General features: G+C 50.6%; 1 protein-coding gene across 1 annotated transcript; it reads right to left on the bottom strand.

Annotated features, from left to right (window-relative positions):
- Positions 1 to 2,564: 2,564 nt before the first annotated feature.
- LOC149365695 (uncharacterized) lies at positions 2,565 to 11,991 on the bottom strand. Its single transcript, XM_089542186.1, has 2 exons — positions 11,133 to 11,991; positions 2,565 to 2,821 (listed from the first exon to the last, which is right to left on the bottom strand). Exons 1-2 carry the CDS (start codon positions 11,989 to 11,991, stop codon positions 2,565 to 2,567), a joined length of 1,116 nt encoding a protein of 371 aa, XP_089398312.1.
- Positions 11,992 to 13,272: the final 1,281 nt, after the last annotated feature.

Raw genomic sequence — 13,272 nt, 5'->3', positions numbered from 1 at the left:
TTCTGTGGCACCGGTGGCGTCACATATAATTGAGTACTAATTACTAAGTGATGACAAATCACTAATTAATGGTTAATTACTTATTAATGCTTGAATACTAATTAACTGCTAAATAATGTCGCTTAAGCTTCGCCTTTAGGAGTGGAACGCGACAGCGCGTTGTAGCGCTGCCAGGGAGTCCACGGAACACCACCCGTTCAGCGCGATGCTTTGCCCTTTGAACACAACGCTTCTTGAGGAAAGGAAATGGCGCAGTAATTCTCTGTCATCTCGGTGGGCACCTGAACCACACCGTAGAGGAAGGGAGGAAGTGGGAGTGAAAGAAGATAGATAAAGAGGATCCGTAATGAAGAAAATGAAAATTGTATTTGAGGAAAGGAAATTACGCAGTAGCTGTCTCACAAAATTCAGGGGGGCACTTTTTTGACCTAAAGTGTGGTCACTGATGCCCCTAAGAGTGGAACGCGACAGCGTCTTGCAACGCTGCCAAGGAGTCCATAGAACGCCATCGCCCATTCGGTTCTACGCCTCGCTCGTCAGTAAATTGGTTTTTGAGGAAAGGAAATGTATCTGTCTCTCATTTGTCGGTGGACACCTAAACCTCGCGGGAAGGGAATGGAGGAGGATGAGAGTGAGTGAAGACACCGTATTCACTAGACGCGCCTTTGCTCATTCCAAACCATCGAGCTTGCATGGCGGAGCGCAATAAAGACAAAAAAAGAGCTTGCATGGCGGAGTGGATAGCATGCTCGTCTCTCACGCCGAAGACCGGGGTTCGATTCCTGAGCTCGACCAATTTCTTAATCGGTTTTATTTATTTACATGGCCTGACTAGTAAAGCTAATTAGGCTAATTGGGTAATTAGGCAATTAACTAAGCTCAGACCCATTTAATTGGAGCATCACTATACGATCCCTTCAATTGGTTGCATGGTTACTAGCCAAAGTACAATTGGCCCGGTTTGAAATTCGCGCACTGTGACGTCACGACCGTTTCCACCAATTGAAAAGCGTGACATTTTCTGTGTACAACTGCTGCTTACAACGATGAGACATTAAAGGCTTCCGCCTTAAAAGGTGCATTACAACACCACCAAGACTAAGAACCACGGAACCACGAATTTGGTTATAGGGTCTCTCGTAACGAAACTGCTGTCTACTGTGTCGCGCCGAGGACACGCTTCTGTCATTGTGGGTTTTTGTGCGCAACACCGGCGTCGACCGACTCATATGGACTTTCCTGCATTATTCCCCCGCATTATAACTAAGCCGCAGAGCCATCCTGACTGGAATGAAGGGATTGGATGAATCAGTAAGGCTTTCTTCTTTCTTTTACTTCCTCATTAAGCGAACAAAACAACCATCGTAATCCCAGAGTGGCCACGGACTTTTGTAGAGAGAGAGAGAGAGCGAATAAACGTTATTGTGGAGCACGTCGGAGTATCTCCCTGGTAGAGTGGAGACCTTCGTTCAAGACCGCAATGGCTCGCGCCACGCCACTTGCGCGCTGGATCAGCTTTCGCAGGGTGCGACCTCGTCAGCCCATGATGATGATGCTGTGCCGGATATGCCCCTTTGTAGCGCAGTAGAGCTCCGAAAACCCCACCTAGCCGCAGCTGCTAGACAGTATAAAACAGCGCTTCGCGGCTCTAGATCACACTACACGAGATGAGCACGTTCAATTTTGAAGATCTAGATTTCTTCTAACCCACTGCGCACAAAAGTGTGACGCCAGCTGCGTACAGAATGTATACAGCGTGCACTGCCTACGCGGCCAACTATTTAAGAAGATACCTGTTCACGTTTTACAGGTGACCTTGGATGGACAAGGAAATGAAGCAGTAGATGGCCACAACACACGAGCATCAACAGGAGCTCCAGTGAGAGGGGGCTGTCTGGTGTTAGTAACAGTTTTGACTATTGATACGGAACAGGTATTTGAATAGCGCACCAGCCGCAATCCATTGCGTATAACTACGATGTGCTGTTAAAGTCTGCGAATTATCTCCCCTTGTGCCCGCTCGCTTTGGAATGCAAATGACATTACTCTTGTTCGAGGTTTATGTGGTCAAAACTAACTACTGTAGGTTTGCTGTAGAACCTGTAAAACCTGCGGTGCAGCTGCCGCGCTGGCTCAGTGATTATGGTGCTTGGCTGCTGACCCGAAAGACTCTGCTTCGATCCCGGCCGCGGCGCTCGAATTTCGATGGAGGCGAAATCCTAGATGTCTGAGTACTTTGCGATGTTAATGCAAGTTAAAGAACCTCAGGGGGTCAAAATTTCTGGAGCCCTTCACTACGGCGTCAAAGCCTGAGTCGCTTTTAAAAACCTTAAAAAAAACCTTAAAATAATGCTTTATTTCCACCAAATCAAATACAATTTGATAGAGGAGGGGAGAAAAAAAAGCGGCTATCCGCTTGACGGAGTTCTCCTCTCCTGTTCAGACGGCTTTTGAACGTTAAACCCCCATAAAGTAAACTAAACTGGAAAATGCGGTGTTGAGTTTTATTCTCGGATTGGCGAGTCCAAACGAACGCCTTGGGCGCCCGGCGGTCGGCGGGTCCCTCAATCTTGGGGCACCAGGATGAGTACAAGCGTGGAGTTGTAGCCGGGCATGCCCTTGAGCAGCAGATGCTGCATCTGAGGGGCCAACCCGGCGCTGGTGATGGGCTGGGACATGACTATGGGCGCCGGCGTGCCGGTGAGCGCTGGAGGCCCGGAGATACCCTGCACTCCCGGAGAACCGCCCTGCAACGTCTCCATGGCCTGCAGCATCGGCTTGGAGGCGCGGCCCGAGGCCATCATTCCGCTGAAGGCGCTCTCTGCGGTAAAGGAGCAGTGTGCCTAGAGTTCAGACAACGCAATGACAGATGGAGGAGGATAAAGACACCGCATAGTGTGGGCAGTTGGGCTAGTTGGTTGCTTGGTACACGATGAGACATGATCAGCAATAAGAGAAACAACTTTATGTCGAGGTAAAGTTAGAAACCGTCCTGGGAAGGCTTCATAGTCCAACAGCTTTCCGGCCTTCCCCTTCAGCCTCGCACGGACGATCAGCCTGAGCTGTTCATGATAAGGGTAGTCGAAGTGCTAAAAGGACAGTACAAACAGAAGAACCACACACAGCGGTGTGTTCGCCTTGTCGTTTGCGCGCTTTGACTCCCTTATCATGAACAACCGACTCGCCCGAACTTTCTACCCTTGAGCTGTTCCCTGGCTCGTGTGGCCAAAAAGGTAGCGTCTCAGGACCGTAAAGTGGGGTAGTGTGTGTGTGTACGAAAATTGGGTTCGTACATTCATAAACGCAATGGTAGAGTAAGGTGGGTTAGGGGGCTGTACAAGTGGTAACACTAAAGACAAGCTGGGGAAAACGAACACTGGGCATTACATTTAAGGCATTAATCACTCGTTAGCATCCCCCCCCCCCCCCCCCCAGCGCAGCCATACGGCTACGCAGGAAAGCTATACAGATTTCAGAGGAACTTCGAAGTTAAAGAAAAATTTGTCGTGGTCGGAGTTTCGAACCCCTGACCACACCTGTCCAAGAGAGTCTCTTTAACAACTGAGATAACCAGGACGACTGGCAGATGGTAAGGTGAGGGCGAACTGATCTCAGTAACTTGAAGTGGAAACGGTACTGATCAAATGTTGTAGGGGAATCCACCAAAGTGTCATTTATAGCATTAACTACATTCTCGGAGAAAATAATCAGTATATAAATCCAGGCACACGAGCCGATCAGTGGAACCAAAACACACTCGAGCCGGAGTATCCAAGTTCAAACTCAACCACGGCGGCCGCGTATTGATGGACGCGGAATGCATCACCTCTACCTCCATCCCTATGTTGTTGTTGTGACTGAGAGAAGGATGAAAAGGAAATTGCGCGGGCCTGCCTACTCGCTCGAGCCAAGCCACCATAGAGAAAGATATTGGTAAAGAGCGGACACTTGGCGAAATCTGGCCCCAGGAAATGACGCGCAATCCTCCTCCTCCAATAGATAATCTGCCGCCTCCAGGATGGCGCCACCAGTCTCTAAACGCGCGCCCGCGCGCGCGGCCGGCGCGGCGGCAGGCTCCAGTGATGCCAACCCTAGGGATTTATCCCTAGATCTAGGGGTTTTTTTCTTTGCTTCAGGGATCTAGCGTCTTTTTCGTGAAATCTAGGGATTTTGAGAGGCCGTAGAATTGCTACTCTAAGCGGCTTAATGGCAAGTGTATCTGATTATTTTGCGCTTGGAACAGAAAAAAAACTATGAAAAATGCTAATTACTACTCCTTTATTTTAAGTATTCTGCCGAGCCGAGAGAGGGCGAACGCAGTTCTGCAACGCGAAATTATCGACTGCTGCACAGGGAGGAAATACGAAACCATGTGAATTTCAAACTGTTTAACGAGCGTGCCATCTCTGGCGCATCGAGTGACTGCTCCTCTACGAAAGACGAAGTTGAATTTTGACTTGTAGTGCCTGGATCAACGCGCTACGTTTACGCTCAACGCTTATCTTTACCAAAAAGTGCCACAATTGTTAGCATTCTCCACGTATGCTAGACCACTTGATTTAAACGTGCTGTTCAACCAAAAAACACATTCAAAGTTGTAAGGAATCACTTGCTGATTTTGTAATTACCAATCTTACGTCTGTATCATTGCTGTGTAACTATAACAAGATTAAATTTTTGGTTATGTCAGTTTCTCGGGACGTCAATCCTTAGTAGCTCCAAAACTATTTGAAGGTCTTTGATTGCGACTATGATTAATAAATAACTGTGCGGTGAGATACGCCATTTCACCGCTTCTGAATGTTCTCTATGAGGCGAGAAGGGGCCTTTCATTAATTCAAACATTTTCGTCTTTCTGTGTGCCTCTTAAAACAATCCTTAAAACAACCCTTAATGGGTTGACGGGGCTTAGCAGATAATGCCAGCTCTTTCAGCTTGGTATCAACTGCATTTATTTTTGTAAGGGCTGCATAGGTTCTTTGCGCGTAAAGATAAGCCGGCTGAAGGAGCAGCTCAAAAGCCGGTGCGGTGAAACGGGAGTCGGCTGCGCGTGAGCCCCGTTGCTCACTATCTTTCTCTCCAGTGAGCACACGTCTCTGTAAAAGCTGGCGCCATCTGTGGGCCCTCTATGTAAGGTAAATCTACAAAAAAAAAACCAAAAAAGGTGCACTTGTGGCTAACACGATTTTATTTATGTCTGACAAAATGTATAACCAATGGACGAAACAGTGAACTGCGCTGAGGCATTGTTAATGCTCAAATGGTCGCGTTAACAATTAAACAATTATAGGCTAAAGATTTTTCTTCAATCTAGGGATTTTTGGAGGGTCAATCTAGGGAGAAAACGTTGACCTGAGTTGGCATCACTGCGGCAGACCCATCCGAGACCGAGCAGCAGACGTCCGAGTATCGTGGGGCAGTTTTGTGTGCGTGAAAGCGTGCGGCGTATTTGTTCGTGCGGGCAGACCGCAATTTTTTTCGTCTCTCTTGCCCTTCGACGCAGAACTCCTCCTGTTTATGACGCCGGCAAGGTGAGAAATGTTTATTTGTGGAAGTACGCTGCATTGCAAGCAATTTAGGCAGCAGCGCCAGCCGCCGTTGCCTGTCTGCAGTTCGTAAAGCGGCGCGCTCGCTCTGTGGCCAGCCGGCTGTTGTTCATGGCATTCTTGCATTTAGTGGCAAAGTTAAGGAAGGAATGTTTTCTTTTTGCAAAAGTACGCTACATTTCAAGCACTTTATGCAAAATTACGCTCCATTTCGAGCACTCTAGCTTAGTACGCCGGCGCAGTGGTAAAGGGTGCGCGCACGCTGTGTCATGCTACGCCGTGGGCGGGAGCGGCGGGAGGAATGATGCTGCATGATGCATCCTCGCCGGTCGGTGCGTAGAAACAAAAAAAAAACTGCGCACGGCCTGTGGCCCGACGCGCTGTGCCTAGCGGTTAGTTTTGCTTGGTTTCGCGCTTTCTCGGGACGTGACGTTTTTGTATGGCCCCCGACAATATGTAACTTCTTTTGGGTGACAATTGTCGGTGTAAGGTTAAAATGTGCTTTTTTGAAAGTGGGCGAACGGCGAAGACGACCGTTCCCGCGCAGCAAGTACGGGACCGTAGTTTTCAAGACTGGTGGAAAAAAAAGATGACGCACGAAAAGCTCAAAACCCTTACTCTTGTAGTACGTATGTATGTACGTACGTGTGAAAGACTCCGTTATGTGCGCTCGTGGAAACATTTCACCCGTGCATCGACAACACAGGAATGCGCTTTTGAAAACCGGCAAAAAAAGGCAACGCATCGGGCTTTCTAAACTCTAAAGAGCTTGAAAACCAAGAACTGTTGCGCCGATAGTTTAATTTTCTATGCTTCTTAAAACATACGTTGCACCCGTGCATTTCTCAGTGCTCCTAACACATTGTGTACTTCTGGTTCGTTGTCCGTGTTGTGGCCGTCTTTGTGCGAAATATTCTCGAACAAACCGCGTACTCTGCTGTCCACCTAGGTTTTAGAAGGTAGACAATAACGTCGGGGAATGTAGAAATGCTTGCAAAAAGTTGATTGGTATCCGCCGTGTAGTAGGGTATGTGTATTGTACTTTGCGCAACGACGTTCAGCACGCGAGGTTCGCAAAAACATGTTGACTTCGCTCGTAATTTCATTCCCTCGCCGCTTTCGCACATTTTCACTGTTTACAGAGTTGCAATATAAGGAGACTGAGAATGACCATACTTGCGAATTTTTCAGGTGATGCCACCCGTCGGCAACACCTGCTGTGTGCCGTGGTGCCGCAACAGGAGCACCTTGAGCAGGAGGCCAGGAACGATCCTCCGCATCCCACGGCTTTGTTTATGTTGCACAAAATAAATGTTCTCATTTCACACAACACCTGGTGTCTTTTGTGGAGTGCTAATATTTGGCAAAGGCTGTGATGCAGCTGCGTTCATGGCTGGTCAAAAGCACTAGAAATCTATTTAATTATACGTTGCCAACGGCTATCCGGGGCGCAGCGTATGCTAAGATTCAAACCGCGCGCCCCTGAAACCGGAACCGGAAGTCGCCCCAGGCAGAGAGGCGCAGCGCATGCAGGCATTCAAACTACGCGCGCCTGAAACCGAAACCGGACGTTATGAGACTCCGCCCGCTTGGTGCGCTGCAGTCAAATGGCCCGCTGGGCCCTATGGGAGTGTCCGCTCTTTACCAATATCTTTAGAAAGGCTACAGCAAGCGGCCTCTTGTGTAGAGCAATGCCTCGCAGAAAGAGGACTCATGCTCGACCGAGAAATCGGAACTGCTGAGAGTCTGGAGAGGCAAGCAAAACCGGACCGTCCCAACCAGCGAGGACCTAAAACTCAACGTCTACATAGAAGGGACGCCCATACCCGAAAAGACAACAATAAGAATTTTGGGCATGTGGGTTCAATCCAACCAGCGCAGTAATCACACTTTTACCCTACTGAAAGCAACAACGCTACAAGTCGCACGCATGATCACCCGCATCACCAACAGGCGACATGGCATGCGTGAAGAAGACACACTAAAACTAGTCAGAAGCCTAGTAGTTAGTCGAATCACGTACAGCCTACCCTACCAGTGCCTCAACAAAAATGAAATACAACAAGCGGATGCCCTGCTACGCAAAGCGTATAAGACAGCGCTCCGACTACCACGCAACACGTCTACAGAAAAACTCATGGCCCTGGGATTACACAACACCTTTGAGGAGCTACGAGAGGCGCAGCTTGAGTCGCAAAAACTCAGGCTGTTGCAAACAACGACAGGAAGAGCGCTCCTGCAGAGGCTCGGATACCGCGAGCAGATGCGAGAAATGTCGAGGACGGCAACGATCCCCGACGAGCTTCGCAAGACCCTCAAGATAGCGCCAATACCAAAAAACATGGATCCCAACCTCCATCGAGGCAGAAGAGAAGCGAGGGCCGAATTCATCGAGAAAACATACGCTCCTCAAGCCACGACCGTGTATACAGACGCGTCTTGGAGAGGAGGAGATACCAAAATCGCTGTAGCGGCGGTGGTCGATTCGTCTTTACGCGAAATGACCAGCGCGTCTCTCCGAGGCTGCACAGCTGCAGAGTCCGAGGAAGTAGCCGTTGCTCTAGCGGTGGCGGAGGGCTATAGAACCGGGCGGTCGCTAACAATACTCACGGACTCTCAAACAGCCTGCCGAAATTACATGAATGGCAGGATAGGTCGTCACGCACTCCGTATACTCCTCGCAGCGAGTGACATAATTAAAAACCGGGAAGAACAAAACGACAAGATCCGACACAAAATTGTGTGGGTACCGGGGCACACGGGGGTGGCAGGGAACCGAGAGGCCGACAGGATAGCTCGAGGATACGTTACTTTCCGAGCTTCCGACGAGACCGCGGAACTCGCGCCAGCACCCAGGGAATACTCGGCCATACTACAAAACTATAGAGGCAGAAGAATGCGATATCCCCCACCGCACAAATCTCTCAGCAGAGAGGAAGCTGTCACTTGGAGACAATTACAAACAGGCTCTTTCCCAAACCTACATATGCTAAACAAAATGCACCCTACGATATACACGAACAAATGTCCCTGGTGCGACGAAAAACCTACACTATACCACATCACATGGGCTTGCCAAAACATAGACGTGGTCCCCAAAATACAAAACCCGAGTGCGGAGCAGTGGGAGACTCTGCTGTCCAGCGACCGCTGCGAAGACCAACAAGGTCTGGTACAGCGAGCTCAACGGGCGGCAGTGGCCAGCGGAGCCCTGGACTGAGGGCAACCGACCACTGATTAGAGGCGGACGACTTCGACAGAGAAGGCTCCTGGGGGTAGAACCAAGACGTCTCTGAAGATGCCCCCAAACCGCAGGAAAAACCATTAGTGTAAATAAAGTTTTCCCTCCTCCCTCCTCTATGAAGCCACCACCGCTGCCACGTGCAGATAGAGGAGAGGTAAAAGATCAAAGGAAAGAGAAAAAGGAAAGAAAAGTCTTGCGTCGCAGCAACAATTGCGTCCACCGGAGCGGACGCTGCTCAAAAAACATAAGCGGCCGAAGCCGCGCTCGCCGAAGCGAGAACAGATACTCAGACCCTTCACCTTTTCTATTACAGTGTGGCTGAGGTGCGAGACAGTTGTTACTGCGTCTATCGTTTGCTATAATAAGTTTTCGGTTCTTCGAAGCGCATAAAACGCCTATTTCTCTGCGCACGCTAAAGGACCCCATCATGGACGTTAATATCCGGAGACCTCCACGACTGCACCTCTTTCTCTCTTATTCCCACCTTCGCTTCCCTCACAGCGCGGTTGAGGTGCCCACGGAGAAAGTAACTGCGCCTTTCCTTTCCGAAAATAAACACAAAACCTTACCATCAAAACGCCGCTACAGAAGGCGGGAAGCATTCTGCTGGTTTACTGGCTTGGTTTATAAGGGTATAACGTCCCTAAGCGACTCAGGCCATTAGGGATGCCGTAGTGAAGGGCTCCAGGCCTCTGGAATTTCGCCTTCATCCAAAATGAACCGCCACGGCCGGAATCGAACCCGCGTCTTTCGTATCAGCAGCCAAGCGCCGCAGGAATCATTCGCACGCGCTGCGATGGCTTAGTGGTTAATACGCTTGGCTACTAAGCCGGAGTACCCGGCCTCGAACCCGACCGCGACGTCGCTTTTCGATCGAGGAGAAACGCAAATGCCACCCGTTTCTTGTATGATGTCAGTACACGTTAAAGGTCCCCAGCTGGTCTACATTATTCCAGAGCCCTCACCACAGCATCTCTTTCTTCTTCCTCCCTTCCCCCACGGCCTAGTTAAAGGAGGCACTGAACACTGATCGAAGAAAACTCGTTTTCAAGAAAGGAGCCGCAGCTCACTTCTCGGTGGACACCTGTACCGGGCCGTGAGGGAAGCGAGTGGAATGAGAACTGTTTGGTTTGTAAGGTTTAATGTCTCAAAGAAACCCAGGTTATGAGGGACGTCGTGGTGGAGGGCTCCGGGTAATTTTGTCCACCTGGCGTTCTTTAAACGTGCACTGACATCCCACAATGCACGGGCCTCGGGCATTTCTCCTCCATAGAGATGCGACCGCTGCAGCCGGGATCGAACCCGCGTCTTTCGGATCTGCAGCCGAGCACCATAACCACTGAGTCGCCGCGGCGGCAGTGAAGGGTTCCGGATTAATTTAGACCTCATGAGAATATTTAACTTGTACTGGCATCGTGAACTCTTTTTTCGTTTCGCTTCCATTGAAACGCGGTCACCGCGGTCGGGATTGAACCCGCGTCCTCGGGCCCAGCAGACAAGCATCCTAAATTGTTTTTGAGGAATGAGAATAGCGCGGTAATTGTCAATTCTTCTCGGCGGACTCGTCAACTGCGCGGTTAGGTAAGGAAGGAAGGTGGGAGTGAAAGAAGAAAGATAGTAAAAAATGCCGTAGTGGAGGGCTCAGGAGTAACAGACCACGTGTATTCCGGAGCCCTCCACTACGGCATCTAATCGCAGAGCCAGCTCGGCCGAAACTAGTAGGAGAAAAATATTTCGAGTCAAGCGATGAGAGAAAGGACAGGCGCGCACAGCAGCCATCTACACTGATCCTACGGCGATGGTTGCGGCAAAAGTTACTGCTGCGCGTCCGGCTCGAAGTTTCTTTCTCTCCTCGCTATGATGTCACTTAGCCGGTTCGCAACGAAGTGAATCCTAGGAGCGTGAGGGGAAGGCTTCCACAGGTCTGCTGACCTCACGCACTCAAATGTCAATGACGTATTACTTGAAGCCTTTCGCCTCATGCTCAAAAATTTCACTCCACATTATAGGACGCGTGTTATGGTGCTGTCTTCAATTGAAAACGCTCAGTCCAGTCTGCCTCGGGGTGCTGGCCTTCGTTCAACAACCAAACGCAAATTATTCAAATCCTCTGTGCGTTCTCATCAACAGCTGATAAGTAAGCACAAAGAGCGCCCAGGTTTTAACACAATTCGGGCCGCCCGTCTACGCAAGCTACTGGTTGGTTAAGATTACCAATGGTATCTCCGCAAAAATTAACACGAAAAGAGGCCCCAATTCCGAGTCGATCACGTCAGCATATGCTCGTCAAGAACGCGTGAAGAATTGGCACTTCACTGCTGACAGCAGCTGTTGACACTCACGTGACTTCTGCTGCTGAAGCTGCGGTGAGGAGCTCATGAGGCTGGCACTGAGCATCCCCAGTTGAGGATTGGACGACACAGTTCCGGTAAGCTGGTTCATCATGCCTGAACCCATGGGCATCATCTGTCCAGAGCTCTGCTGGCCGAGCATCCGTCCCTGCTGATTCTGCAGTGCGCTCAGCATGTTCGGCTGCTGGCCCAGCATCCCCATTTGTTGTTGCTGCGCCAGTAGGTTGCTCATCTGCTGCTGCTGCGGCTGCATGCCCATGCTGCCCATGCTTCCCATACTGCCCATGCTGCCCATGCCGCCCATGCCACTCATGCCGCCCATGCTACCCATGCCGCCCATGCTGCCCATGCTGCCCATTCCGCCCGCGCCGCCCAAGCCCATGTTGAGGCCGATGGAGACGTTCCCGGGGGGCATTCCGCCAATTGACGCCTGTCCCATGATGCTCGGCGAACTCTGCTGCATTCCGGCCATCCCCTGCATTCCAGGCATTCCCTGGAGGCCGCCGCCCATGGAGCCCTGCATGCCTTGCATTCCCGGGAACATGCCAGCCATGGACCGCTGCTGTCCGAGACCCGACTGTTGCTGCATCATCGCCTGCATCTGGCCCAGGCTGGGCTGCTGCATGCCGCCGCCCATCCCCTGGGCCATCTGCATCCGCTGGAAGTTCGCCTGTAGCGTCGGGAGAGCACACGCCGACGGAAAGATGGGCCGAGCTCCACCACGGTTCAGCTTCTCGCGACTCAGGTTGAGGATGACTGTGGTTGAAGGGGTGCGGCCAAAAGACGCCGCCCCTCCGTGGGCAGCCGAGGAAGTGCTCGGCGCGCTCTGCTGGCCCATGGGGTTCTGCATGGTGACGGCTGAGGGGTGTGTTTAAAGATGTGACGGCTCACCGAGGTGGACTCCTCGGGGGTGTTGTTTTCCCACTGGCGTTGCGGGAACCTTGGCCGGCCGGAAAGCGCTCCAACGGTCTCGGACTCCTCGGGGGCTCTTCGACTACCGCGTCGCGCTGTCGGGTCGGTCACCCGCTCGCCGGGTGCCTCTGGGCCGAATACTGGTCGAAGGACCGTGAGAGGAGGACCCGCCGTCCGACCTGCAGCGAATTTTGTTCCAATCTGAATGCGCCGGGAGCACGCGCGGCACGCCTTGGGTGGCGGCGACACTTTGTTGTCTTCCATAGCGTACGCGTGCGGAGCAGTGTTGAAGTTGGTCAAGGCATCTGGCGCTGCACGTCTAGCAGAGCCTTCGTATAGTTGATTTCGTGTTCAGTGCCCGAGGTGGAGAAGAGATTTGGTTAGTTGAGCTACGAAAAAGCACGACGAAAAAGATGAATAAATCCTCGGGATACACTGATCTCACTCACCCTCATCCTTTTCTTCCCCTTTCTGCAATCCTTTTTTTATTTTTTGATAAGATCACACAGATTATTACCTGTATTTGATCCTCCCGTGTGGCCCATCCCTCTCGTGGGTAAGTGCTATTCTCCAGGGACACAACACAACACGAGAGAGAGTCCATGCCCTATACTCGAATTTGCATCCACTGGTGTTGCACTCCAGCATGCGTTTCATCTGTATCTATTTATTTATTTATTTATTGGCGGCGTAAATATACAGGTGAACAGCAATCGATGCTTGAAGACCTTTGGCCGATCCCCTAGTGAGGGCATGTGCCGTCTGTTCTTACACTAATGTTGTACATGTAGTTTTGGTTCTGGTTTAACTCTCGAGGATTGTCTTATGTCTTGCCTCTGTAGATATGTACTTGAGAATTGGCTATTAAGTGTCACGTGACTTGTCTGAAGAAATACTGTGTGCTCGTAAAATAAAAGCCACATCGTACCACTCGACCAGTGAGCGTCGCCTCTCTTCTTCGGGGCTTCGCCCGCACCTCAGTCAACAAAAACAAGACTTCGCTACTGCAACCGGCAGATTTCCTTCAGTCGTTTCAATAATTATCTTTGGGATTCCCAGCCAAACACTGACCAATCACCCCTCGTAGGTATCTGTCATGTCCGAAGAGGCAAACCACAACAATCATTTTCTTTGGCACTCACGCACTCATTAACAAACCCTGGTCAGTTCCCATCGTCGGAATGTTCTATGTCAAAAGAGGCAAAGGTAAACTTTCTTT

The sequence above is a fragment of the Amblyomma mixtum genome, chromosome 1, assembly GCF_055824585.1.
Source record: "Amblyomma mixtum isolate Tamu chromosome 1, ASM5582458v1, whole genome shotgun sequence".
NCBI lineage: Eukaryota > Metazoa > Arthropoda > Arachnida > Ixodida > Ixodidae > Amblyomma > Amblyomma mixtum.
Note: the sequence above shows the minus strand (reverse complement) of the source record. Positions and strands in the feature narration are given on the sequence as shown.

Excerpts from the sequence above, each read along its gene's own strand:
- LOC149365695 (XM_089542186.1), bottom strand. The coding sequence starts at position 11,991 with ATGCAGAACCCCATGGGCCAGCAGAGCGCGCCGAGCACTTCCTCGGCT. Across the intron at positions 2,822-11,132 it reads GCTTCAGCAGCAGAAGTCAC|AGAGCGCCTTCAGCGGAATG; the intron begins GTGAGTGTCAAC and ends CCTTTACCGCAG.